Below are 27,001 nucleotides of genomic sequence, written 5' to 3' on the forward strand. Positions count from 1 at the left end.
TATTGAAAGCTTGTTTAATCGCGGAAATCTTTTTATTATACGCATCTTGTGGGTTTTTAATGGCGGTGCCTTTTTATATTAATTGTATCGATTTTATAAGGATCTTTTTATATCGATTGTATTAGCCTCGACCAGTATTCGACCTGCACGTATCATACATAGATAAATGACAGTGCCTCGTCACAATTTACTTAGGATTTTACTGCTGAACACTCGTAGCACGCATCGAGAGATAAAACTCATCAAGCCACACCCGACAAAGTCGCGAACATGGGGGAAAATGTTAATTAAAATCCTTTTACCAATTCCCTTATTTCTCGAAGGGAGAATCATTGCATCGCGCTTTCGCCGTCTGAAATTTTCGACATTTCGAAGAGTCATCGACTATTGTCGGCCATCTAATGAAACACGAAAACGCCATTCATTCCGCGGAAGAGGGATGTAATAAACCAACTTCCCCACGTGCACGTGAAACGGAACGTTGATAGAAAATCCTGAAAATGGCGCATGCAAATGTGTCAATCTCCCTCTTCCTCCTCCCGGTCCACCCTCATCCCTCACGGCGTGTTTCTAACGAAGCGCAACTTCCGCGGCGCGTAACATCGAACGGTCTTGGGAAAAACGCAAAACATCGCTGCTGGCCGAGAATACATATACGTGCATCGAGCGGAGCATTCATCATCGTATGAATATTTCACATCGGTTACGGCTAACGAGCGAGCCCTAGCTCGACGAATCGCCGCGAGCATCTCGGAACGATGAAGAGATTGCGATGGTGATGGTACTCGATCTATTTCTTTCCGACAGAAAAATCAGAATGATTTCCGCCAATTATATATACATATCGATGCGAAATGGATCTCGATGTATCGAAATATTGTTTGATAGAAAATGCAACCGTAGGTGAAGACGAATTGTTTTCTTTCAACTATTGTTCAGGCCTAAAAGACATGTGTATAATATTTATCTACTTTCTATCTCTTTGCTTGATTTGTAAATATGTATATAATATGATTATATATATTATTGTTTTATTAATATTTTTTATTATAATTTTTACAGAATATTTTTCGAGCGTAAAATATTTGTAAGAATCTTAAGAATTGTATTTATTAATTTCGATAAAATACACGGTAGGAATATTTAGTCCAGGAATCAATTTTTTCGCAATGAGAATTAATCTAACATTTATTTGAAAATAACTACGCGACAAGTTCACGTGCGATATATATATATTTGTACCCATAGCAATTTATTGAATTTGAAATTTCCGCACGCGACTGCGCGGCTGTCAGCCTTGGATCGAGAGCCATTTCTCTCGCGCACATCGACATTATATTTTCGTAGAAATACAAACAAGACAGGACGCGACATTTATAAAATTTCGACGATTGAAACGGTGCGAATGCAAATGACAATTTTGAATAATCCAAACAACCTGAACAGTCGATTTAATATTCTATAATGCACGGCACGCTCTCTTTTGGCATATTTATGATCGTACTATTTATTAGAACAAACATTTATAACGTCCAGTGTCGTCATTAATATGTAACATGTGGAAATATGGAAAAATAGAAATGCGAATATTTTTTTGTCTTTAACATGCGCCAGATAATTTCTGTAAATGTTTAGAATATATTTCGCGTAAAAAGAAGTCGAAATTGATTATTATTAAACATTCACAGATTCTTTTTTTTTCGATTATTAATTGAGTATATTATTTTCGATTATTATTTGGATATATTATTTTCGATTATTATTTCGATTATTCTACGAGGACTTACCGAACTCTCGCATTTCGAAGGACAAACGCATTTGGCTTCTCCAGCGCTGTCGCTTTCGCATTGGCCGTAAAACTCGCACTTCTTGTTTTCGCAGCCATCTGTGAACAGATCGATGACGATTAAGAATCTATATTACACCGCGCAGCTGGGTATAGGTTTAGCACAGATTCGGCCAACACGGTCCTTCGGTTTCGTGACATCGCTCGAGCCATTAATCACGCGCCACCCCTTGACCATCCCGTGCGGCGAACCACCCTCTGACCGCCTCAGGATAACATTAATAAAGATTCTCGCGGGTATTTGCATAACGGCGTCCGTTTCGAGTGGAATTTTCACTGCTGCAGGCGAAAAGGGGCGACCGGGAGGGGTTGAGAGGAAGCGGACGAGACAAAGGGTAGAACCGAAATGCGAGTAACAGAAATCAAGGGAGAATGGAAGAGCGGAAAGAACGATGGCGGCGGCGGCTTGGTAGTCTGCGAAGTTATCTTTAGAATTCATTGAAATCCACGACGGATGTGAGGGTGGAAGGGAGGGGAGGGAGAGGATAAATTCGGGAGAGATTCATCTCAACGTGTCGATGATGCTCGCTGAAGAAGGAGGAGAGAGAATTCTCCTCGCGTTTTCCAACGAGGTTCGAAAACGAGAATCATCACGTGCGAACAACCCGACTACGAGGGTAAAGGGGTCGAGGAGGGTTGCAACGCGCAAGGAAGCGCATGCATATGCAGCGTGCATGCCGCGGGGTAACAACTCATATGATTTCAACCAACGTGGAGCTACCGGCGTCGCACGAAACCGAATTCTACGACACGTTCCGCTCGATTTCTGACGCGAGAGTCCGAGCGATAATGAAAATCAGTCGCCCCGCGCACAAGATTGCGTATTCTTTGAAGTGTTTTCCCTGTGACTGGAATAACGTGAATTATTATTGCGAACTCGAAGTATCACGGAACATTATGTGAGAAATTTTTTTTCTTCAGCTCGATACGCAGACCTTTAAAAATAGGGAGATCATATGATTATGGGATGCCAAGAGCTCCAACAATATTCGCCAAAGTCTCTCAGGAAATCCAGTTCTTTCTTCTTTCGCTTCTCCAGAATTTCGGATTCGTGGGTCGCCCCGATATTAAAAGCGATCCAATCTTTTCGGCGCGTTCGCCGGGTACGTGTGTTATGAGGAAAGTTCGGTAAACCTCGGCACATCGGTACCATCGCGTCGTAGGTAGCTACTCGGGCGGATCACTTTCCTCTCATCGTCCCGGGCATCCCATTTCATCAGATTTTTGTGATGGAAATTACTGTTTGTGTTTAGACTAACTTTCGCGAGTACGTGATTTTATATTCTCGGGGCCTTACAACGTCAGTCGAGAGTTGACGGAACTGGAAGAAGAGGAGGAGGCGGATAGCTGGTTTGATGGGATCGCTGTTTGAACGCGTTTCCGCCGACGGGCTTTCGATAAATCTGCGCGTCTGATAGCGGACGCGCTTGTCCGCGCTATGTTGACAAGTGGAGCTTTAATAAAGATGCAAATAGGAATGTTGCGATTTATTTCTCTGCGAGACATGAGTACGTCTAAAAATTTGCAGATTCATCTTCCCAGCTAATGCGCTGGTATAATTAAATTATATTACTTATATATTATCTTACATCCTTTATATTTATATTACATATTTTCATATTTATATATTTATTATATAACTGTATATTAAATTATATTAATAATTGTATAATAATTATTAAATAATTACTGATATAATTTAATATACATGCATATATATTTATACAAGTGCATGCTAAATTACATATTAAAATTTATAAAGTAATGTATTTAAATAATGTTGAATTTATAGGTTTTATTCAATATTCGTTCTTCGCACACACATCTGTTTTTAAAATACGCACCGGTGATTTTAGGACACTTTTTACATAGTTTATTCGTTGCGTACGACTAACAAGAAATGTTTGCGCGAGTACGTGAATTTGCGTTGGAAATGAACAGTGCCAGGTGTCATCGTGCAATCGCATCCTGGAGGCCAACGTCGAGTTGTGCGTTTGTCTCGCGTTGAAAAGCGCTTCATTCGCGAGGGATTTCCATAAAGACGAGCGGAAGGATGAAACCGGGGAGAGGCGGTAAAGGACGAAGGATTTCCTCCCCCGTTTAATTGCGGCGATACCCACGTTTTTACAAGCGAGCCGTTATCACAAGCTCGAGAACAAAGAAACTTGATCATAATATTTAACGACACAATATTTTACATCCAACTAATGCGCACCGATTATAATTGTAATTAGATCAGTTCCCTCGGGTTACGGAGAAAATGAAATAATATTTCATATCTGGCAAGTGTTTGCTTCTCGTAAAGTAATGTGGAATTTTATTTTAAAAACTGCATGTACTTGCAATTTTAATTTTTTATTTAAAAAGATAGCATTTGAGTTATATGCATTATAAGCTAAAAGATGTACCTTATGACTCATTATCAGAATCGTACATGTTCTATTAGAAGATTTACCAAAATGAGGCGTAGAACGAAAGGTGATTGGAGCGTGATATTCATCGAATGCTAAGAAAAGACGCACAGGACGGAAAATCGCCCAGGAATTCGCGTCCTTTTGAGACCGCTCCTGATAGCGGCTCATTCTAGATTATCGTGGGCGGAGGGGAGAGGAGAGAGTGGATTAATAAGAATGAAATTGCAGGGTAGGGGCCAACGTCGTAAAGTACACGGTCGATGAAATCTCTCCTTCGCCCTTTTCTCCCTCCCTCCCAGGATCGGCGGAGGGTGCACGGCGTCGTTATTAAAGGCATCGTAGAAAATAATAAAATGAAGATTAATAGCGCGAGTTCGCGTGCAGCCGCGGTGATGCATCGTCGAGTGCAGTATGCATGAAGTTGTTTACGATATCGTCCGGAATTTCTATCGCGAGCGAGAAAACGAAAAGAAAAGAAACTGAGTGATATCGCTCAAACTATCTGACCCGCGGTCGAGGCATAACTTTATCAAACGCGACATTTGGGGATCGCGTAGGTATTAAAAAAAAATTATTATTTATAGAATAATCGTTTCAAACCATTTGGTCAATACGTTTGCGAAATAATCGAAGCACTAAATCACCACGAGGCAAATGGTAGATCTTATTTGTGGATTGTGAAATCTACTTTGTATCAAGATGATCCCTCGATACGAAGCTTGCAAATTATACGTTTCGTTCCTTTCCTACCGAACACAATGGGACCTGATTTTTACGATCGCGGCGCTTTATCGCATCGTATCGAACGCGAGGAAGCGCGGGGGCGTGCGGTCGATCGATGCCTAATTCTAGAGAAACACGCGAGGTCATCGACGTTAATCAAGTTTCATGCCGCCGTGCTACTTAAGATCGTTCAGAGAAATCCGTTATAAATTCAATTTACCCGGGCCGGATATTCAAATTAGTCGTAGCAAGTTTTAAGTTACCGCTGCTGCCGGCGGCTACGCGACCGTATATTAACCCCCGTTGTCCGACCACTCTGGCATATTAAAATTACAGATTTGTTCTCTTAACGCCCCGCCTCGCGAGTTGGAAATTATTTTCCGTGCTCGATATTAGCGCCGATAAGAGAGCGCTTCATGCGAGGACAATCCCATTCCGGATTGGGAATCCAGAATTTGATGTGATTAATTGAAGTGCCTTGCGGAGAACCTATTTAAGAGATTAACTCGCCGGCAATATATTTTTTCCGCAACGACGACGAAACGAGCGATTGAATGGGATACAAAATTATATTAAGTAAAGCACAAAAGAAAGCAATCGGGAAATGAAAGATGAAGATTTAAATACATTTGAAATTTCGAAATGTGCGAGGAATTTGAGATTAAAAGTTAATATTACAAATTGCATTAGACTTTCTCTGTTGAAATCTAATCCTTTTATGTGCTTTCTTTCTCTTACATTGCTGAAGGATATTAGAAAGCAACAAAAGAAAATTCGTTTTGATGAAAATAACTCGTATAAATAATGTGCATTCTCATCTCGAATATTTAAAATATATCTATTTTTTTCATACATATATATAATTTTTATTATTACTAAAAGTAAGTCTCCTTTGGACAAATATTATCTGAAATCTGAGATTGTCAACAATGCATGTAAATGAGCTTCCGGTTTTAAAAATGCGACGAGCGGATTCGCAGAGACAGAGAGAACGACAGTGAGCTGTCGCGTGTAAAATCTATTTTCGGTACTCACTGCACAATCCTTGGTACAGAATGCGTATTTCCCGTCGATGCTGACATGCCTCCAAGCGAAGCTTGCACTCGTTGCTATAGCTGATGCCATCATCGCCGCACACAGGCTGAAATTCTGCCGGACAAGTCGGACATTCGCACACAGCATTGCCGCCGTTCTCCGCGCAAATTGCGCCCCACTGGCACACCTGCGAACCGAATAATCGGACATATGCGTTTACAACATCGTTGCATTACACGGTGCGAGAAACTATCGCCATTCCACGTGTCTCGAGTTTTCTTATTTTTTTAATTAAGCGTTATATTGTTTTAAACATTACATTATAATTAATGCATTTATAATTAATTATTAATACATTTATAATTATACATTATAATTATAATTTTACATATACATAAATTCACACCTTCAAGTATTTTCTAATTAAACTAAGGAAAATATAGGAGGAAGAAAAATGTGAAGGATTTAGTCAGTTAATGGAGAGTTTCCCGAAAATATATCGAGATTGAGATAAAGCTATTGATAGAAAAATATGCAGGACGAGGAGTTCAATACTCGAATGTTTTTCGATAAATTCATCGAGTTCGATCTCTAGAGAACTTTCCTTTTCGTACCAGTATCTAGTTTTCCCACGGAGATACCCGGCGCGGTGTCATCCAATTAGCGACAATTGCTTTTTGGCGAAGGAGCTCGTCGAAATGGTAAAGATCTCACCTCGGGCTTTCGAATTTTGCGGAAAATCGAGAAAGTATCGAAAAGGAGGAATAGCGAATGGGAGGAAATTCCCTCCGCACTCCATCGGACTCTTGATCCCTTCCAATTTCCGCGGTGAATACATCTAGCAATTTCCATTTCGTGAGCTTACTCGACGTCGATTACAAACCTTGTTTTGTAGACCGAATAGTGTTCGTAGCTTAAATCGAACTAAATTGCGGCGTTTCAAGTCGTATCTATGTATTTCTTACGAAAACAATTGGTAACTTTAAAATTTCGATATACAGAAATTATACTAATCTTTTACAGCGTCGAAATATTTTCATTTTAATTCGGATTATTTATAACTGAATTTTATTGAACAAAATCAATTTTAAGAATATTTATTTATTTATTTATTAATAGAAAAAAGTAACTCCTTTTAATACGAAAAAAATGCATCAGCAAGAAGCTTATAACACAAATATATAAAATTTAAAGGATAGAAAAATATAAAATTAAAATATGGAATTATTATAAAATACGCGCGCGAGGTAAACCAGGAAAACCGCACAAATTAAAAACTAATTATATTAGTTATGACAACAATCATGATGCAAGTTTCAAGTGAAAAAAATCGATATAGTCAGACGGATTATTTGCCAACAGACATATTGTATCTATAGGTTTATACCTTGCACAAGAGGTACAAAATGAAAGAATATTTGTACAAATTTATATTTGTATTGTAGCGCATAATCAATGTTTCCCTTAAATTCTGTAATCGGTTAATCGATCTATCAAATTTAATGAAATGCGATATAGTATGCAGTTATAAGAACGAGACAGAAGAGCCCATAGTTCGCGATTTTCGAAACTTCGTTGACACTTATATTTCGGCGGAAGCAAAAGCGGAAACTACGAGCATCCGCATGTGACCCTCCGACGTGTCGAGCATGCAAATAATCGAAACTGACCTTCTCGGAACAGGGTCCTCTGGAGCCGCACGTGCCGACGTAAGCCACGTCGATGTTGCTCCTCGTCAGGCACGCTTGTCTCTTTAGCTCGCACATGGACGTGTAGGTGGTCCCACCGCGGGCGCACACGGGCCTCATCACCGGTTCACATTCGGGGCCGCATTCGCAGTTGGCGATCCCTTGGCGATTGATTGCGCATTGCTCGTAAAAACTGCACTTCGCCGCTTCGCAGGGGTTTTGTCCTGCGAGATATCCAAACAATCGTACTCACTGTAAGTTCCTCAACAAAATATTTTAGGAATCAAATGCTTAATTTAAAAATTGATTGATTAATTTATTTTGCGTCATATTGTTTTAATATAAAATCATTATATTTATTGATTTCATTGAATAAATAAATTCTTATCAATTTTATCAGTATGCTTAGAAAATGTACATTTAATTTCTACACATTTATTTTTTTTTACGGTTCAACAATCGCATAATCGTAAAATGTCTTGCAAGATATATATATATATACGACTTTCCGAATATTCCAATGTTCAATTTATCGGTTTCGGATCAAATGCGGATCTTGTATTACCGGAACTGCAGGCACCGTTGTAGATTTTCTTGAGCGGTAATCTCGACCGGCAGGCTTCCTGTCGAAGGCTGCACTCGTTCGAATACGTTTTGCCATCACTTCCGCATACCGGTGAGAATTCGAGGCCGCATTGTTCCCCGCAACGACAAGCCGGTTGTCTCGAACCGTCCAGCTGACAGATTTCCGGTTCTACGCACTCGACGTTTCCGCAGGGATCTGAAAAATTGATTAGATCATAATTAATAGTATAATTAATAGCGTGATTTTGTGATTATTTATGATAATAATTTATAACGAATGTATTCTTTTTGCTTCTGTGCATGTGTTTATATGAAGAGTTGATTAAAAAATCATTTCTTTTTAATTATTAACTATGTTTATATTTATTAAGAAGAATCTTATATTTTTTATCATTATTATTATTTCTCAGTTATAGGAGTTTTTTCATAAATATAAGAATTTGTAGTGAAATAATCGGCGTAATTTGAAAATTTTATTCGCGTTTGATCGATTCTTACGTCGTAGATTTATGAAATCACTGCTAATTCTGCTGCAAAGTTGATTAAATTTAAACGACCTTCTTATGACTCCTTTTTATGGATTATATAATTTGCATATGGGAGGCGAGAGAATCCGTGCGACGTGACGCGGATGAGAGGACGAAGATGGAAGGGATGTCGAGTGGAGGAGATATGGCTGCAGGTGGAGGAGATACGTCTGCATTGAGATTAATCTTCGCCCTCGACCAAGGGAAGGAAGTTGAATTCCGTTTCCTGTCTACAGGCTAGGTTTCGTGCCTTATACCGGCGGCTGACGAGGCAACTTCTCCACCGACAGCGGTGGTGATGGTGTTTCTCGGGGTTAGCTCAAGTTACAGTCCAGTGGAGCGACTAAACTCGACCCTTCCGCAACCCAACTCCGGTTCGCCGGTGCTTGTGCACCAGCCAGTTTGAACTTAACACTAATCGATCTCGGTAAGGTATCGTTGCACTGCCGTTTAGAGATTAAAAACATCGTCATTTCATAATCGCATCGTCATCATTCTATAATCGCGGCTTTTCCAGAACAACTTCTCGCGATTAAGACAAATTTTTCCTTCTTCCTCTTCGCCCGTGTTACATGTATGTGATTTTTTTTCAGGTAAAATCGAGAGAAGTTCTTGTATTCATCACTTGCATCGAATGAGAAAGAGAGAGAGAGAAAGAGAGAAAGAGAAAAAAAAGAACGAAATGTCATCGTCCTTTTCAAGGTCTCCGCCTTAATGGGATTTCTCACCCCGCTTCTTCTTTTCTGTCGTCCGTCTGCAGCCTTCATCGAAATACCGACCACGATCCGAACACTAGGAGGGCGAGGGTGCGGAGAGGGGGCGGTTATACCTATACCGACGCGTTAACTTCACGCGACATTACCCTGATGTGGATTTCTTTGTATTATCGGGTCGTGGCACGACGTGAAAGCCGCTGGAAGACCTTTTCAGTATGGACGACGGACTTGCCATTCGACGAGAATCTCCCATGGAACGTGTGCAAAGACGATGCAATGCGATGTATCGCGACGCGAGTGACTGATGAGGTCCTCGTACATTCCTTATATTATACGTGAATTATCGTCTAATTTAGCGGAGAAGAAGAAGTGACGACCGTGGAATATCAATTTTGCCGGCAGTGATCTTAGCAAAATATCATTCGCCGCGTAAAATACAAAGACGGACGCATTATTGTCATTTAATATATCGCAAATTAATTGAAAAAAAATTACTCAAGAAAGGTCTTGAAAGGTTTTCGATAAATCGATGAATCGAGTATCAACTAGAGATGATTTTCCGATATGAAAGACACTCGCAATCGACTTGTGTACATACAAGGCGAGAGTGTCTACATTTTAGTTACTTCCGCTAAAGCAACTGCAAATATCGATCCTTTTTAGTCGCCTTCCTTTCATGTGCAGATACTGTGCGCGCATACCTCTCCTGCATTCCACGAGTACTGCGAACGGGAATATCTCAAAATCGCTCGGCGCTCGGTAAAAGCCTCGGTAAATTGTCCGTCACCTTCATCCAAGAACAGAGCGAATCAATATCATCTCCATCTCGTTTGCAGCTTTAGGAATTTACCAGTTTAGATTTGCGTCTTTCTCGTGAAAAGATGATAAAATCGCGAGATAAATTCTTTGCGCTGAATCCTTGTATACATTGTTAGTTACATATTTCAAATATTTTCACAAGACAGAGACTTAAAAAAAGGAACTCGTGTATTAAATAGATATAATACAATAACGAGAAATCCAATTAAAAATAAAAAGTGAGCGCGTCAAGCGAGCAAAAAGTTATAACACGAGCTATAACATTTAATAAAGCCGCGGGAGGCTAAAATCTCATCAGGATTTTCTTCTTTTTCCGCTCGCGGTATCCTTTAATCGTGTCGCAAGAAATATCTCGATGTTTCTCTCTTCCGTGACTCTCTGGGAAACTAGGAAAAACAAGAGAGGACGCGATGAGACATAGTTCGATATTACGCACAAATATAACGGTATTATTATGTCTAAAGAGCAATGACTGGATTTATGTTAACAGCACCGTCGGATACTTCCGGCATGTTACGCTTCGTCTTCCGCTTCCGTTCAATCCACCTACATCCTCGTCGCGTATAAATCTCTTTGTGAATCCCTCTATCTTTCTCCTCTCGCGTCACTTAGGCTCGGAACGCATAAATATAAATGCGTAAGAGCTGGTGTGTACTATGTCAGCCTAAAAGACGCAATTTACGAGATAGCGAATGACGTAAAATTTCGGCAGAATTTAAGCCGTGTAGCAAGTCGGATAAATTGCCACCTGCTTCTGAAGATAAGTTTTTTATGAGTGCATCAGTCACGGAAACGGTGGCTGTCTTGATATCTGGCCGCGATTGTCAACTAACATTGATGCAGCTGTCAAAGTATGATAGCTTTGGAATTTAAAATTATGCAGTTTATATCGCAAGTTGATTTTTGTATCTTTTTATATTGAAATTTTTTTGGATTTGAACTGCCAACCAAACATACAAGTCCTATTGCATTTGCTCATTTTTAAATAGGATCACATTCTTGGCACCTTTTTTCGTCTTTTTTGTAATTTTGCTATCGACACATGATTATCGATAATTAATTCTTGTAAAAATGAGAATTTTTCTCACAATTTTTGTCCCCGGAATTGCGTTTGCGCCATCATTATTTTCAGGCGACTTCGTTAGATCGATATAACGGTGATATAATGGCACGATTAATATATCTATTTTATAGTGGTAATATTTCAGCCATCAAGCATGGGAACAGGAACCCGTTAAGGTTTTCAGATAATGAGCAATACACTCACTCTTCTCTCTTCGTCCGTATAATCGAATCCGCGCGGACGAGTATCAGCGTTTGTCTCCGCCAGTTTTTAACGACGACAACGTTCGTTCTTGTCATCGGTGCGGCGCAATCTCGCCGCTATCGACACTTACATGATCATCGATAACCGATTGCAGCCGTTACTTACATCCGCTCGTTTCTTGCCAACTAGTGCACCTTCGCGCGTAAGATTGTTTCCGGCGAGACGGGTCACTTCTCCTTTTTCCCTCGCCGTCTCGAACACTCGACTATCGACGCGTCCCGCGCCTCGCTCATCTACGTCTAGGAAATCGTTTTCTCAAACTGATACCGCGCCGAAATTTCCGGCTCGTTGAGCTCCGTTTGCAAAAGGAATCGTGGATAAACGCATTTGGTTTGTCTCGGGTTTGCACTCCGTCGAGTTTCTCCCTCCCCACAAGGGCTAACGTTCTTCTCGGCGCCGTTCAGCCTAGCTCGACGAGTGTGAGAATTTAGTTGAATCCATTTCTTCGAGACGCCACGCCCCGGGAATCCAACATTCCTTCATGGCCGGCGCTACTTTTTCCCGGTCGACCCTTATTTCGGCACGTTCGAGCGTGAAAAAAATAGGCGCGCGTCTATTTCCTTTTCCTCGGCTCTGGATATGCGATGGGCGCGACTTGCGTTTCACGAGCAGAGAGGAACAACGCATCAAGCTTGATAAAGAGATACGCCTTTTTCCTTTACAGAATGTTAGAAAAAAACTCGCAAACATATTGAGAGAATATCTTTCGAAGAAGGAGAAATAAAAATTTAATCAACAAGTTGTCATTATGAAATGTCGTGACATATAAAGCGATGTTGAAATATATCGACAAATTTAAAATAGTAAAAAAATGTATGTGTGTGCGAATATTTAAAATAAAAATTCTGTACAAGAAAGTTAATTTAAATTTTTTATTAAAATAAAAATAACGGGATTACTCGGGACTCATTCGTTGATCCGATATGATTTTCTTTTTTGTGAAATATTGGCATCTTGTCCTATTTTTTTTTACTTTAAAAATATTTTTATTAAAATATTTTTATTAAAGTAATAAAAATATTTTTGTTAAAATATTTTTATTACTTTAAAAATATTTTCCAGCGTCAGATTATATTTTCCCTTACATTTACGATAATAATAAAAGTAGCTTATGTCAGAAACTGATAATTATGACGGGCTTAACGACGCCACTTTGTCGAGAAACAGGTTTTTCATCTTCCTGCACAGATTTGAAAAAACGTGCAGACGTTTGACCCCGACTGCTCTTTTTCCTCGCTTCGTTTCCGTCCAATCACGACCGCGAAATAGTATCTGAGAGGGAGGATTCGAAAAGTCTCGAAACTTTCGAGAGTTAATTTGATTTATCGTCGTACCGTCACTTCTCTCAAATTCATGCCTTGAGCCGCCTCATCCTTTTCCCCTGCCTCTCATTTTATCGTGAGAAATTCGCGAATGGGAGCTTTCGCTAGGCAAGGGAGGGGAGAGAGGACACTACGAGGGAATTTATTATCGATTCCGGCGTGTTTAAAAGGATCGCAACTGGCGTCGATTGATAAAAGGGCAACTCCCATTATTGTACTAGGCTTTCCGCCCGAGGAGAACTAACTGAAGGAACTCCGAGGTCTTCTCTTCTCCCCTTCCCTCTCGCCCTCCCCATCGCTTCTCTTTCGAAGACCATCCCCGGTCGGATATTGCGTTTCATTGTTCCTGATATAATACGAAGGCAGAAACAGTGAAACGAAAAGGGAAGACGTTCGTCTTTGTAAACTTCCGGCGCTCGTCCGCCTGCCTCCTTTCGACTTCTCTCCGCCGCTCTTTGCCCTCCTACATCTCTATTACACTTCCTTTTTCCTTGTACATCGTTGGCCGTTATTAAGCCCCACGAAGATGGATCGTATCGTGCGCCGATGAGCGTCGTGGATTTATTTCATACTGCTACAAGGATTATTATTTTCAAATATCGTCTTTACACGCTCTCATGATTTATTGCGTGCGATCCCCCATGAGATATCTGCAATTCAGCTTTAACGCTCTCGTCATGAAAGCTCATACTTCTTATTCAAAAAACGTCCTTTTAAACTTGTTCGCATTCGTGTATCTTCAACGCGTTAAAGTCGCACTTGCAATCGTGCATGACTCGTTATTTCCGGGTCGTTGGTCATCTGAATCCGCTTGTCAGATTATTAACAGCAAAATTTAATTATTTCTATCAATTGCACATATACGTATTTAGAGCAAGAGTGAAAAAATAAGACCATATTTTTTACATGTATAAATTGTGTACTCAAGTCACTTGTTTGTTCTACATCTCCGCATTCAAATCATTTAAAATTCCCCATTTGCTCAGCCCTATAAGCATGGTTTGCGTGCATATGTCTTTAATGCTTATTGGGATCGTTTGACGACATATTTAACTAGCTCGTTAACCGGCTGCGATTACCGTAACCGTTACCGTCTAACATATCAACGTTACGAAGAAGCCTTGGCGAGCAATCGTATGAAGGAGCGAAAAGGGGTAGGAAGGATGGAGGGAAGGACGCAAGATGGACTTACCTAATCCTAAGCAAACACAGCCTACTCCCGGTACCTGTCTGATCAAACATTTGTCTTTACTACTCGGTTGATTAAACACCTGCCAAGTTTATACTGTTTCCATGGTAGGGAGTAAAGGTTCTCTCTCTCTCTCTCTCTCTCTCTCTCTCTCTCTCTCTCGTTCGTGAATGTGCCTACGACTACCTGTGGACACGAACGATGACAGCTGTGCGGAATATGGCGTATTAAGCGGCAGATATATAGGATATCTAAGACTACACGTAGCTGCTCCCAGAGGAAATAGTGGTCGTTTCACCGACGATGCTTTTCGTCAATATTTAAAGAGTCAGTTAACATTTGGTAATAGAGAGTAAATTTCATGAGAAATTAATAGTAAACTCTTTCTTTTTAATGGCAGAGGAAATTTTATTTTAGTCAAAATTAAATTTTTAGAATTTAATTAAGATATGAGCATTAAACATAAAAATGAGAAATGATAATTTTCTCTTCAACTTTATATAAAGCTGAATTTATTAACGTCATTAGTAAATTGAAAAATCGAGTCTCTAATTTTGGAAAATAAGTTTGAAAAAAATAAAGAAAAATTAAATGTGATTAGTTAGGATTTTTCTATTTCTCATGTGATGGAATGTTTTAACCGAAGCATAAACAATTATAACAAAATTTAGTCCGGAAGATAATAATAATGGTGAATGGCAGCGTAAGCAGATTTGTTCACTAGCGATTTGTCTTGAGATACATACTGAATAATAAAATTTATGACAGAGGATAAAAAGTAATGAAGATAAAGTAAAAATGGAATAAATTTCCGACGATGAAAAGATATTTTAAAGATGATTTAATATGTCACAGAATAAGTCAGGAGCTTTTAAGTTTTAATTTCAATTCCTGTAGAATTTTGATTCTAATCCTTCGATTTATTTGGCTTAATCCCACAATTAATCAAAAAATTAATTCTGGTAAAACCAAGCTGCGCTTGTTAACTGTATGCTATTCGTCAAAATGCCAACCTACTTATATTATATATATAGGTATATTTAATGTTAATTTGTATCACATTTATTAAACTATACTATATATAATTTTTATAACAAATACAAGATTTTTCTGTGCTTTATATAAATCTGTACTTGAAAGCCAGCTCCCAAAATTTATTTGTTAAAGTTATCTGAATGAATTTTGGATGCAGTAAGAGTCAGAGAATCTTGTTGTGCATTACAAATGAATTTTTTAGTAAATTATTTCTGTTTTGCCACATTATTAGCATCTCAAGATCTCGTTGAGCGATATGAAAAAACACTTACCGCATTTACCGCGAAATGCCACGGTGATGTTAGCACCTTTCGCACAGGCGACTCGATTTAGGTCGCACAACGTCGGATAGTCGATGCCATCCGTGCCGCAGACAGGTCCCGAACCCTCGTGATCCCCTAAATTTGGGCAAGATTCCAAGCATTCGCAAGTTGCCTCCTTGCCGTCCCTGGTTCGCACACATTGCAAGCCTTGCGAGCAATTCAGTTTCAAGCAGGGATCCTTGATTTCTGCAAAGAAAAACATCAAAACCTGACATTAATTAGCGCCACGATAATTAAATTAATATCTAGCAACATGATATGAAGGCATTTAATTTCCTTCTTTGAACAATTCAATTAATAATTCGACGAAACGTTAAAATACGATATTATCAGACGTGTATACATATCTATTTACACAATTGATGCATTTGCATAAATGGCTTTCATCACATTACGTGTAACGGTATAAAATATTAACTTTTAATAAATTAATATCATTTAAAATAATTTGTGGAAAAGCTCCCCGCTTGTTCTCTCAATTTCCGACAAATAAATCCAAGCATTAAATAATTAATTACAGTCAATGACTGTAAATCGCGCTTCATCGGGATGAAAATACGCCGGACCTGCATTGCGCAAGACGCACGTCTCTCCTATTCCGTGCGATAATGCGCGTTCGCCGGAAACGGATTGATAATGACGCGATAATCCGTTGACGAGAGCGGCATGATGTTACGGTCAATCCCGTTAATGGAAGCCGTCGACAGCTTCGATTTCGAAGTAACGAGACGAAAGCCAATGACGAATAGGATGGGGAGCGCCTCACCGCGACGTACGTTTGCCAGGTACAATCACGGACGATACGTGCAATTTAATGCTCTCGTATTCGCGGGATTGCAATCGTCGAACCGGTTTACGACGGAAATGTCAAGCGTAAATGTAGAAACCTACGTCCCGACGCGTACAGAGTACGTAGAATGTCGATCCGCCATTTTTGCGTCTATATCTCTCTTCGGAATTTAGTTTCAAAATATGTCGCAAAGATTTTGAAATATTTCTATCCTCGAATTCCATCTTCCAAAATGTTCATTTTTCTGCATCTCTAAAATCTAATCATTTATTTTACATTATTTTTTTTATTTTTTTTAATTTATTCTTGCAAAATAAAAAATATGCACGATATATTGATTTTTAAATATTTCTACCTTTGAATTCCGATTTGAAATTCATTTCAAGTATCTATATCATCTAAAAATCCAATAATTTATTTCACATGATTTTTATTATTTTTGTATTTATTCCTATAAAATATATTTATATAAATATAATATAAAATATATTTATTTCTATAAAATAACACGCATACGCGAAATATTGTATCTTGTTTACGTTTCGTGCCTGATTATTTTTAATCCTTTATTACTCATAGCCAATTTTCGCGTGCGCTTTACAATAATCAGCGATGCGATATTGACTCTCCCGTCTAAACGACAAAAATGCGAAAATCTGTTTTTTAGCGGCGAAAAACACGGCGCGCGACGCGCTTAATCAACGATATTTTTCCTGTAACGCGAGTCCACACTGCCGAAATGTAATTGCGAACACGACGCGCGACGCAACCTGCCTAGCGTGGCGCCGTAACGCGCCATGAAATTAAATCGGTGCGATTCGCGATGAATAAACTATCGTCCGCTGGGATTCATTCGCGACGAAATTTACACGCGGCGCCGCATTTTTTGCGGAGCGACAAAAAAAAGAAAAAAAAATAAAAACAGAACAGCCGGGTCTACTCGTGGCGCGACTCGGCGTCCCGGATCATTAACCCTGTCGGATCCCTAAGGACCGACCCAAAAGAGTTCGCATGCGGTTTCGTGCTCTGTTAAAATTTTATCGCGCGTGCATGAGTGAAATTTGCGGTTCCCGACTGAACTATTTTCCGTCGGGAGTGGCGTCGTAACCAACGAGATATATCTCTCGACGAAGGTGGACATGATGGTCTTCATACGCTTGGTTACTATATAAATTATTTATCTATGACATGTGGGAAGCTGTCCTGTAGAGCTTTCCGCATATTTTCTTTATTATGCAAAAAATAGAAAGAGAAAATTAATAATTTTGTATTTAGCATGTTGAAGACGATAATTCGATCGATGCTTCTTTGATTTTAATATTTTACCTGTAATTCGCCTAAAGCGCTCATTTTATAGACGCTTTACGATTCGCGACAAAATTCAAAATAAAAATCTATTTATAATTTATTATTTGCTGATATATATTTTGTATATGTGTGTACATTTTATTTATTAAAAAATTTTCCTTAAAATTATAAATAGAATTTCGGATTTTGTCGCGAATTATCCGGCATGACTATAAAATATTTCAATAAGGTAAAAACATATTCTCGCAAAGATTCATTACACTCGGCTCGCATGACTCGCACTCAACGCAAAGTTTGTTTCGATGGTTTTAGGCCGCGCTGTATATTACGCTCTTTCACTTCGAGCTGCAATCGAGGACGGGAGGAAGAGCGCTAACATTCGTCGGAAATATTCGCGCGCAGACTCGCAACTCGCAATTTCAGTTTCGAAACACGCTAAAATGACTCACAACAGCTTCGCCTACTCGTTAATTCGCCAGGCGCGTAAACGCGCGCGCGTTCCAAAGTTGCACGGAAGTTTCGATACTTTCGCACCGAGTAATCTGGCGCTTGGTTGCACCATCCCATCGTCGGTCGTCGTCGCCGACGACGACGACGAGATGGAAAATGAAGAGGTTTGTTACGCCTGCTATGTGGAATACCTTTCGGGAAGACGTAGCAGCAGTGGGATATCGTTAACGTGGCGGATACTATCAGCAGCAGCAGCAGGGCGTGCGTTATCGTTGTACGCGAGTGTCGTCGGCTGTCGCCCTTTCCTCCGCAAATCAAATCCGCCATCCGACAGCCCGCCGTCGCCGTTCGCGACGTGCAATTATTCATTCCGCTCCTTCGAGAGTGTGTGTGTCTCTCTCTCTGTCTCTCTTTCTCTCTCTCTCTTCCTCTTTCTGTTCTCTCTTCTCGTCGGAAAAGCGAAACGACGACCGCGCGATATCTACGCGAGTTCGAATGGCACGGGAATTATTCCGCAGTCTCGTAGCACACGCACATGCATATGGCGAAACGGAGCAGATATGGAAATGGAAGGTGAATTTCTACGCTATACATATACGTGTACATGTATGTATGTATGTGGATAGTAGCGGTGTCAATTAGGAACGGTAATTGGAAATTCAAATCGCGCGAGCCCCCGCCGAAGGATGTAAATTGTAAACGCTCGGTAAGAGCACCATTCGGATTATTAACGAGAAATTAATGATTCCTATGCTTATACCTTTTATTATCAGTCATTATCGTTGACGAACGGCGCTTACCATTTGATCTAACTAGAATGGAATCGCTAGAATTTTAATGGTATCGATATTTTGCATTTCATTGAAAACGTATAGAAGTAGAGTTGCACAAGACTTAAGACAAGATAATGTCCGTAAAAGTATTATATTGGTGTTGAAAATTTTCGAAAATTTAAATCTTGTCTTGGTTTCCAGTGAAAGTTCCTTGTAGTAAAAATCTCATCTTGTGTTGTCTCGTCTTGTGTAATTTTAATAACAATTTTTATCTAATATTGAACAATTGCTTAAAATAATGTATTTAAATTTTATATTATTTTTATTGTATTAATTGTTTCTAAATTTATTAGTACAAGTATTTTTATTTATAATAAAGGTTTTTAAATTCATATATAATATAATATGATTTTTCTAATTTATAAATATATATTTTAGTTTCAGTAAAAAATCAGCAATTTTGACACAATTATAATAATCTTGACAATATTATCTTGATAATTAATTAAAATCTTGTATTGATCTTGTCTCAAATTTCGAGACAAGATAAGCCAATATCAAGATTAATTTATCTAGCCAGATATCTCATGCAACTCTATAAAGAATAATTCACGACACGAATATATGTATTAAAGTTCATCGCCGATCAATTTTGCCCTGTGACGTTAAGCACGGATCTCACTCGTTAAATAATGTAAATGAAACAGTAATTAAATTTCGCCGTCTATTTAATCTTTGGTTTTACCGGCGAGAACTCGCGAGCGCATTTTGTTTCCTCGCCTAATCAGTGATAGCGATGCAAAGCGCCGGAACGGCGTCATTACAGGGGTCGAAAGCCAGTAGCTGAGCCGGATGATTGATCGCGGCCTCGTTTGCATTCAATAACTCCCCGCCGGTGTATTTTCGATTTGGCATTCGCCGCAACCCGATTATCGTCGTTAATGCATTTAATTCGCCGATCAGTCGTCGCGCCGCTTCGAGCGATGCATTATTAATTATCGGTATGACAAACGCAATTAGCGGTCGCATATTTCGCGCGCGTACAGCGTCTGTTTGAGTTGCGAGTCGATTTACTTCTGATGTCCCATTTTTCTAATGGAGTAAATTTTCCCCCATAAATTTATAATTCGCGAATTGAGCAAAATATGAGAGGAGAGGTGAAGTTTTTTGTTGTATTAAATAATGTTGTGTTAAATAACGAGAAGCATTCATCTAGTCAGTCATCTAACATACAGAGTCCTCTAATAAAATACACATGGATAACAAACAACAACTATAAGAAGCGGATATGGACATAGCATTTCTAACATTAAAAGTAGAAAGCATTTATAATGTAAATCGCGAGATTTTAGTCACGAATTGGCTATATTTTTACAGGCTATGAGTGACGTGAATTGGTTACAACGATCGGAAAGAAATGAATAAAATATTTCATCATGACAATATATCTAAAATGAGGTTTTATTGTCTCAACTTTTTATTTAAGTGGAATTCAGAATAGAATCCCATAAAATATATTGGATAAACTTCCGATATCCTAACGGAAGAAGGGAAAACTTTTAAGAGACACTTCGAGTGATATATCCATCTTACGCACGAAGAATTAAATAATGAAAATATAGAAATCGGAAGACTTTGAAACATTTTAATAATCGCGTCCGCTTTCCGAAACAAATATCAGAACGTACGGAACAAGATTAGATCCGAATTTAAATTGCAAGATAAAGTTAATGAGGTGACTCAAGAAGAGAAATGGACGTTGAAGTTACTAGAGTTTGGAAACTGAGCAGGTCCGTGGAAGTTTGGTCGGAAATTGAAGTTTTTACAAACCATAGAGGGAAGTCCCGGACGAGACTCTTAACGACGGTCAAATATTCATCAAGTCCATCAGACGTTAACAAATGAAACGTTACTATTTTCATCGAGAGACGTGTATCGATCTTTGCATACTTAATCATATAATTAAATTCCTTTTTTTTTTATAACTGTCGTATTTCACCTTTGGATAATTGATATTCCCTGCAATATTGGAATAACTTGGATGATAATTGTTACGAGAGAATCGCACTCGATTAAAATACACCGGTTATCGAATGTATATACAAACGTATGTACGTTGGATTAATTGAACGTGAAGCACTTTATTCTGCGTATATATCGATTGTAGTTTTTCATTTAAAGTGTTGATCTTCCATAAAAAGAACATCTCGCGGACATCGTTTAAATAAAGCGCCTAGATGAAATTGCTTCGATTTGTAATGTTACAGTCTTCGACGGTGGTTTAAATGAAATGTCTAGATGAAATTGTTTTAATTTGTAATATTACAATCAATCTATATCTTTTATCATAAAATTCCGTTCTTTTTGCAAGAGAATTTCTACAAACAACGCGTTAATTGTTTATTCTCGTTACTCGATTGTCAGCATTGAGAAGATAATAATATTTTACATCCGTGTTATAAATTTATCGATGATTTTTGCTCACAAAAGATACACGGCTGTCTATCCATTTGACAAAATCGTTATGAAAGAACTAATATTAATTTTGGCTTTTGATATAATCTGAATAATTATATTTGCCACAAACTGCTCTAATTACCGTCAATCTATTTTAACAGAATTCGGGGATTTCGCAATCGCCGTCGATTAACGATGAAAATTAATATACCCGACAGGAATGTGCCATTAATGATCTCTTTTTCGTTCCCGGTGACAAAATAATTATCCGATTGTGTCCGCGTGAATTGTCCGAACCGAAAATCAGAGCTTAATCGAAGCCTGCCGATCTTCGCGCCATCGAACATTGTTTCGCGCGTTGCACAACGAGATTGAATGGTCAATTTGACGAGGGGAAAGTACATTTCGTGGCCAACAATTGTCTAATTCGAACGAGAATCTCATTGTCGACACAATTTGCACGCACACTATTGGAGAAGAACCTCGTCTCCCTTCCCCGGCTCTTCTGTCTCGAGTTCTTCGGTCCCTTCGGGCGGCGCGTCGACGTAATATCGTAATTAATAATCCATTCTGGTTGGTTTTTGCCAGTGCACCTGACCGTCGCAGTTCTCGCCGTTACCGGGTAATTTATTATCGCAGACCACCTGTGTGGCATTACTCTTGCACAGAGGATGAGTTTTCTCGTCGATAATCACTTCAATTTTCAAGGCGCTATTCTTATTCGATAGAGCGTAATAATTTAATCTTTTAACTACCGATCGTGTGTCATAAAAGTCTATTTGACAAATAATCCAGAGCAAATGATTTAGATTATCTTGAAGATGAAAAAGATGCGTTTGTCCATTTTTTGTTATCTTTCATCGAGCAAGGTATAAAGATAAAAGAAAAAATATTACGCCAGTAATCGCAAGAATAATCTGCTCTTTAAACACGAAATCTGAAACATCTTTCCAAGAATAGCATTTCATATTCAAAGTTGCATTTGCAAAGCAAGGAGAAACTCTTTGTACGATTTCGAGTGCACGATTGTACGATAAATGTTTACGTCACGTTTAGCTATCACGCCCACGATCATCTGAGAGCGATGTCGCGACTCGTTTCATGCAAGAGCGGTCACGTCGTCTGAAAGGGGAGCACGAGCGTGTAACGGGGCACGAGATAGGATTCTGCCGGTCGCGTCTAGGGTGCAATTCGACGCAATTGCCAATTAGTGGCTCATTACGGAAACGTACGTGGACCGTACAACGACAACGGCAGGATAGAATGGATCAGGCGGAGGAATTGTAAGCGGCGATTTCGGGCAAACTGGGGAAGGGATGGGAAAGGGAGAGGGACCGGCCAGGGAGCCCGATAATGGGATCGGCCCTCCGACGCCGCGAATACCGGCCATGGCTCTCGGCCGTGTCGAATGAGCCTCATTAGGCGAACTTTGAAGATATACCGGCTATTGACGCATCGGGAAATGGACGTCGAGATTGGCGTGAATGGGGACCGCGGTGATGTAAGGATCGAATGTGGAACAGGATTATCGATCAAACGACCGAGACGAAATGGGATCTATTAATCTCTAGTCGCACGCAAAATTCGAATGACGTTTGTATCTCGCCCGGAATACAGGGTAACGGAAGACTTTTAAACATTTGAGCTGTGATTTTAATCTTATTCTTAACCGAAGAAGACTCAGTGGATTTGATGCTAAGTTAAAGCGCCGTGTCTTAATGCCGGAAAACTTACACTCTCGATGCTCGATAGCGATCGCATTAAATTGAAAAGCTTCTTGCACGTGCGCGCGGCTTAAGATAGATAATAGTCGGTAAATTCCGACTTTCATCATTAGCGGAGTTTCGGCAAAATCCAGGAATTGTCGCGGCTGTATGCCTGTACTTAATGCAATTTCACTGATGCACGGAGTGAGTTCTATTCAAGGAATCAGATTGAAAACCAAGAGAGAGAGCGAGCGAGAGATTACGCCTGCCGGGCATAGAAGATCAAAGAGATGTCATACAACGAAATTCTCGATGAGACAGCGGTAAAATTATGTGGGCGCGTTAGTATTATCGCTTACGTACTGAATCTTGCGATACATCTTCGCAGGAATGCGCGCGCTCGTGGGAGGAGAAAGATTCCTCCCCCGTGATAACGGCATTATTTTTGCTTCAGTTTTTTATGATGCCTGAAATAACACTCGATGTTTGTGAAATGGAAACAAGATGCGATCTCGGGCTATCTTGTGAAACGAAATACATTTTCAAAAAAAATATGAAGTTATAAATTGTAAATAAAACTACAAATATTTTCTTTCTCTCTCTCTCTCTCTCTCCATTTTTAAAAGCTTAAAATATATCAGTATTTGTAGAAATAAGCAAATAATTCCCAACAAATAATCTACACATGAAATCAATTTTGCGATTAACAATATTTTAAATATTTTATTCACGTATTGTTTATGAGCTTATTATATTTTATTCAGCAAACAAGTGTTCTTTTGTTTTATTTTTATTTCATTATTTTCATTCCTTCATATGAAATATTACAATCATTTATTTTATTTATATTTATTATATTTATCATATATATATTTATTTATTTATTCGTCTCATTCACAATCAGTGAAGACAATAAACTTTATTCGTCCAAATCAACTCTTATGGTGTTCGATCTCAAGTTCCAACTCAATCAAACATCGAGAAACGTGAGACAAGAATTTTGTGTACGGACGCGAGAGACATTAAAAGTGCAATTATCATGAATTTAATTACGAGACGCTTGTTATATCAGCTGCTTTTCTCTGAACTCTCCTTTGCTATTCATTCTTTTGACGAAGAATTCTCTTTCACGAGTTACCTGGCGTATGCGCGCGCGCTATAATCTCCTCTAAGTCAATTTATCTGTAAAATAAAACCTAAAAGGATTCATTTTACAACTCGCACACGGAAATTAAAAAACGTTTTCTTTCAATCATCTTAAATCGAAATCAACGTCGTATACCGACCGCTGGCTAAATTAATTTCTCTGAGAGATTTAGTTTCCGTTTTACATAAGTAAATAGTAGTATAAGTAAATTAAAATATGATATTCCCCCCAAAGAGGCTTAAATTCCAATGATATCTTATAACAATATTTTTCAAATGTGAGAAAAATGAAGGGAAGATATGCTTTGTGTGTGGTTGAAAAATAACTTACACTCGAAAGAGATATCGATTAAGTTTGCGAGAGCTTAATTGTATTCGCATATCGGATCGAGCGCATAGATTACACAGTAAGAGACTAAATCGTCACACATTCCGATGTAAATCGATTTTTGAGCGCGTCCGTTTGACATTTGTAACCGCCGGTTAATCTAATCGCCGCCTCCCGAGTCGCTTATCCGCCGCAGTCTGACCACACGTGGCTATTTCCACTTATCTCGTTCTGCCCATCGCTATTCCGCTTCTATCCTATCTAAGGACAGAGGCGTACCTCTCCTCGTCCGTTATCTATGTACATCTAATCAACGTAAAGACGATCCTCTTGGCCGCGGGACACGCGTGTTATCCTGACGAGGGTAAGCGCCGAGAGGGGTTAAACAGGGTAAACTTGAGCGCGGGCCGAATGTCCGTTTGCACTGACGTACATATCCGGACAAGCCGCGATTAATGCGTTATCTGATTCGCGCACGAGCGTTACACTCGGCGTCTGCTTTGATTTTTAGATTGCGCCAATGAACCGTGTTGCCGTCCATTTTATTCTACTTTGCAGTCATCCTTCGAAAGACTGATTTTGCAGAATCTTAAGACCTATATAATTTTAATTTTGGGGATAATTAAATGTACGTGTGTGTGTTATATGCTGAAAGTTAATTAATTAAATTTCCTCTCCGATCGATTATAATTTTATATTAAAATTGTCACAATAATAATTTTATATCAATTTATATTTATGTTATATTTATTGCCGCTGTTATGAATTTACATTAATATCTTCTGGGAAAGTATTATGGTTTTAATGATTCGTAAATGATTTTTAATTTTATAATATTTTATTGTATTAATTTATATTTTATGTTCATATGCGCAACGATAAGGCAATAATTCGTAATATTAATATTTGTAGAATATAGCGCGATACGTTTACATATTGCAATGTATATTATAAATTATGGGATAGCTGACTCTTTTAATACGTTTTGATTAATATCCCCGAGCGATTTTATTTACTTGTGCGAAATTCATGGCACGTTTATTTACACGATGTTTAATTGCAGAAAACTCGACGTACAGAAAATCAGCCATTGACCTGAACGCGCAGTATCGCACAATTTTTTAATTAAAGAAATATTCGTAACAACGCGCGTTATATTTATACATATTCCGCGATATTTTATATCATGTAGCTGCTTTGAATGTGAAAGCTCGCGCTTTACACGAAATATCGATCCCAATTGCTCTTTCCTTCGAACGACAGACAAATTCTCCTGTATAGAAAGTAAAGTCACGTACGCATCTTAAACGGAATGAAAGTGCAACGGCATAAACGGTGGAGGACATTTTACAGAAGTAAAGTACCCAGTCTTACGATCATGTCGCAACTAGAGAAAGAGAGAAAAAGAGGAAAGGAGTATTGAAATTTATTGTTATGATCTAACAGAGTATTCTATAATCTCTTATAATTTTAAGTATCATTTCAAAAAAACCATGAATCCGCGTTAAGGTACGGGTGCATAAAAAATACATATCCTATTTCGAGCTACCGTATAACGTACTCGAATAGGAATCCAAGAGAATCGATTTCCTGCGCGAGTGCAATTTCGTGTCCGCGACGCTGGTTTCCATTCGACTGCCAGCTCTGATTGAATTACGGTTCGCCGCGAATCGAAGTCGAAGTGTTTTGCTTATGTTACCGTTAGGTCAGAGTATCGCATACCGGAATAAGGATACTCTGGTCGCCGGTACAACGAGGGTGAGGAAGACGGTGAGGGTGTGCATCGGCAAATGTATCCGTATCCTTTCGCAGGTGTTAGTCTGTTAATGGAACACGCGCCTCGTGGCACCGTTGTTGCCCTCTCTAGATCTCTGTCACTCTTCCCGCGGAAGGGGAAGAGGCCTCGCCCTCTGAACGAAACGAGAATTCTTCCGGAAGCGTATTTCGAGGTCGTTAACTCTCTCCTGACTCGCGCGACTCCTTCGAAAGCGGCGCATCGTAAGGCGCTCGTAACGCGTTTCGTTGTTAAAAGGAAACTCGTCCATTCCATTACCGTCGCGATCATTTTAAATCGTATCACTTAAGACGCCAGGTTAACTTCCGACCGTTTCCCGAGGTTTATCGCTACTTCCTCGATTTATCGCGCATTCGTCTCTCCTTCCCTCTTTTTCTCGTCCTCTCTCCTCTCTTCCATTTTCTTCGTTTAATGCGTTCAAAGAGTTTCTCATGTTACGTCGCGGTCCAGTTTTACGCTCGGCTACATTACCGCCGTCCGACAGTAGCTAGAGTATGCTTCCAATTACGTAATTAACTCTTTCGTCTCATGCTCGGTAGTCATATGGTTACGCGTTAACAATAGCGAGGAATTGTAGTTATGAAACTCGTCAGACACGAAAATTTAAATGAATAAGTTAGAGAGACGGTTACATACACAAATTAATCCACATATTCAATTGTTCAATTTGTTGAATTATAATTTATCTTATAATATTTA

At 39.2% G+C, this 27,001-nt stretch overlaps 1 protein-coding gene across 9 annotated transcripts in view; it reads right to left on the reverse strand.

The window, feature by feature from the left end:
• Positions 1-27,001, reverse strand: part of LOC145974940 (agrin) — a 324,984-nt gene that overhangs the window by 23,906 nt on the left and 274,077 nt on the right. For 8 of the 9 annotated variants that reach the window (XM_083105057.1, XM_083105059.1, XM_083105058.1 and 5 more), the window contains 5 exons: positions 15,499-15,735; positions 8,272-8,487; positions 7,689-7,930; positions 6,019-6,205; positions 1,788-1,885 (listed from right to left, as the gene is read on the reverse strand). In XM_083105057.1, the coding sequence (XP_082961183.1) occupies positions 1,788-1,885; positions 6,019-6,205; positions 7,689-7,930; positions 8,272-8,487; positions 15,499-15,735 (980 nt within the window). Of the gene's footprint in view, positions 1-1,787; positions 1,886-6,018; positions 6,206-7,688; positions 7,931-8,271; positions 8,488-15,498; positions 15,736-18,288; positions 18,579-27,001 lie in introns of all 9 variants that reach the window. The other variant, XM_083105062.1, reaches the window with a different exon arrangement.

The sequence above is a fragment of the Camponotus vicinus genome, unplaced genomic scaffold, assembly GCF_025532165.1.
Source record: "Camponotus vicinus isolate PSW18456_S1 unplaced genomic scaffold, iyCamVici1.0 SCAF_7, whole genome shotgun sequence".
Taxonomy (NCBI): domain Eukaryota; kingdom Metazoa; phylum Arthropoda; class Insecta; order Hymenoptera; family Formicidae; genus Camponotus; species Camponotus vicinus.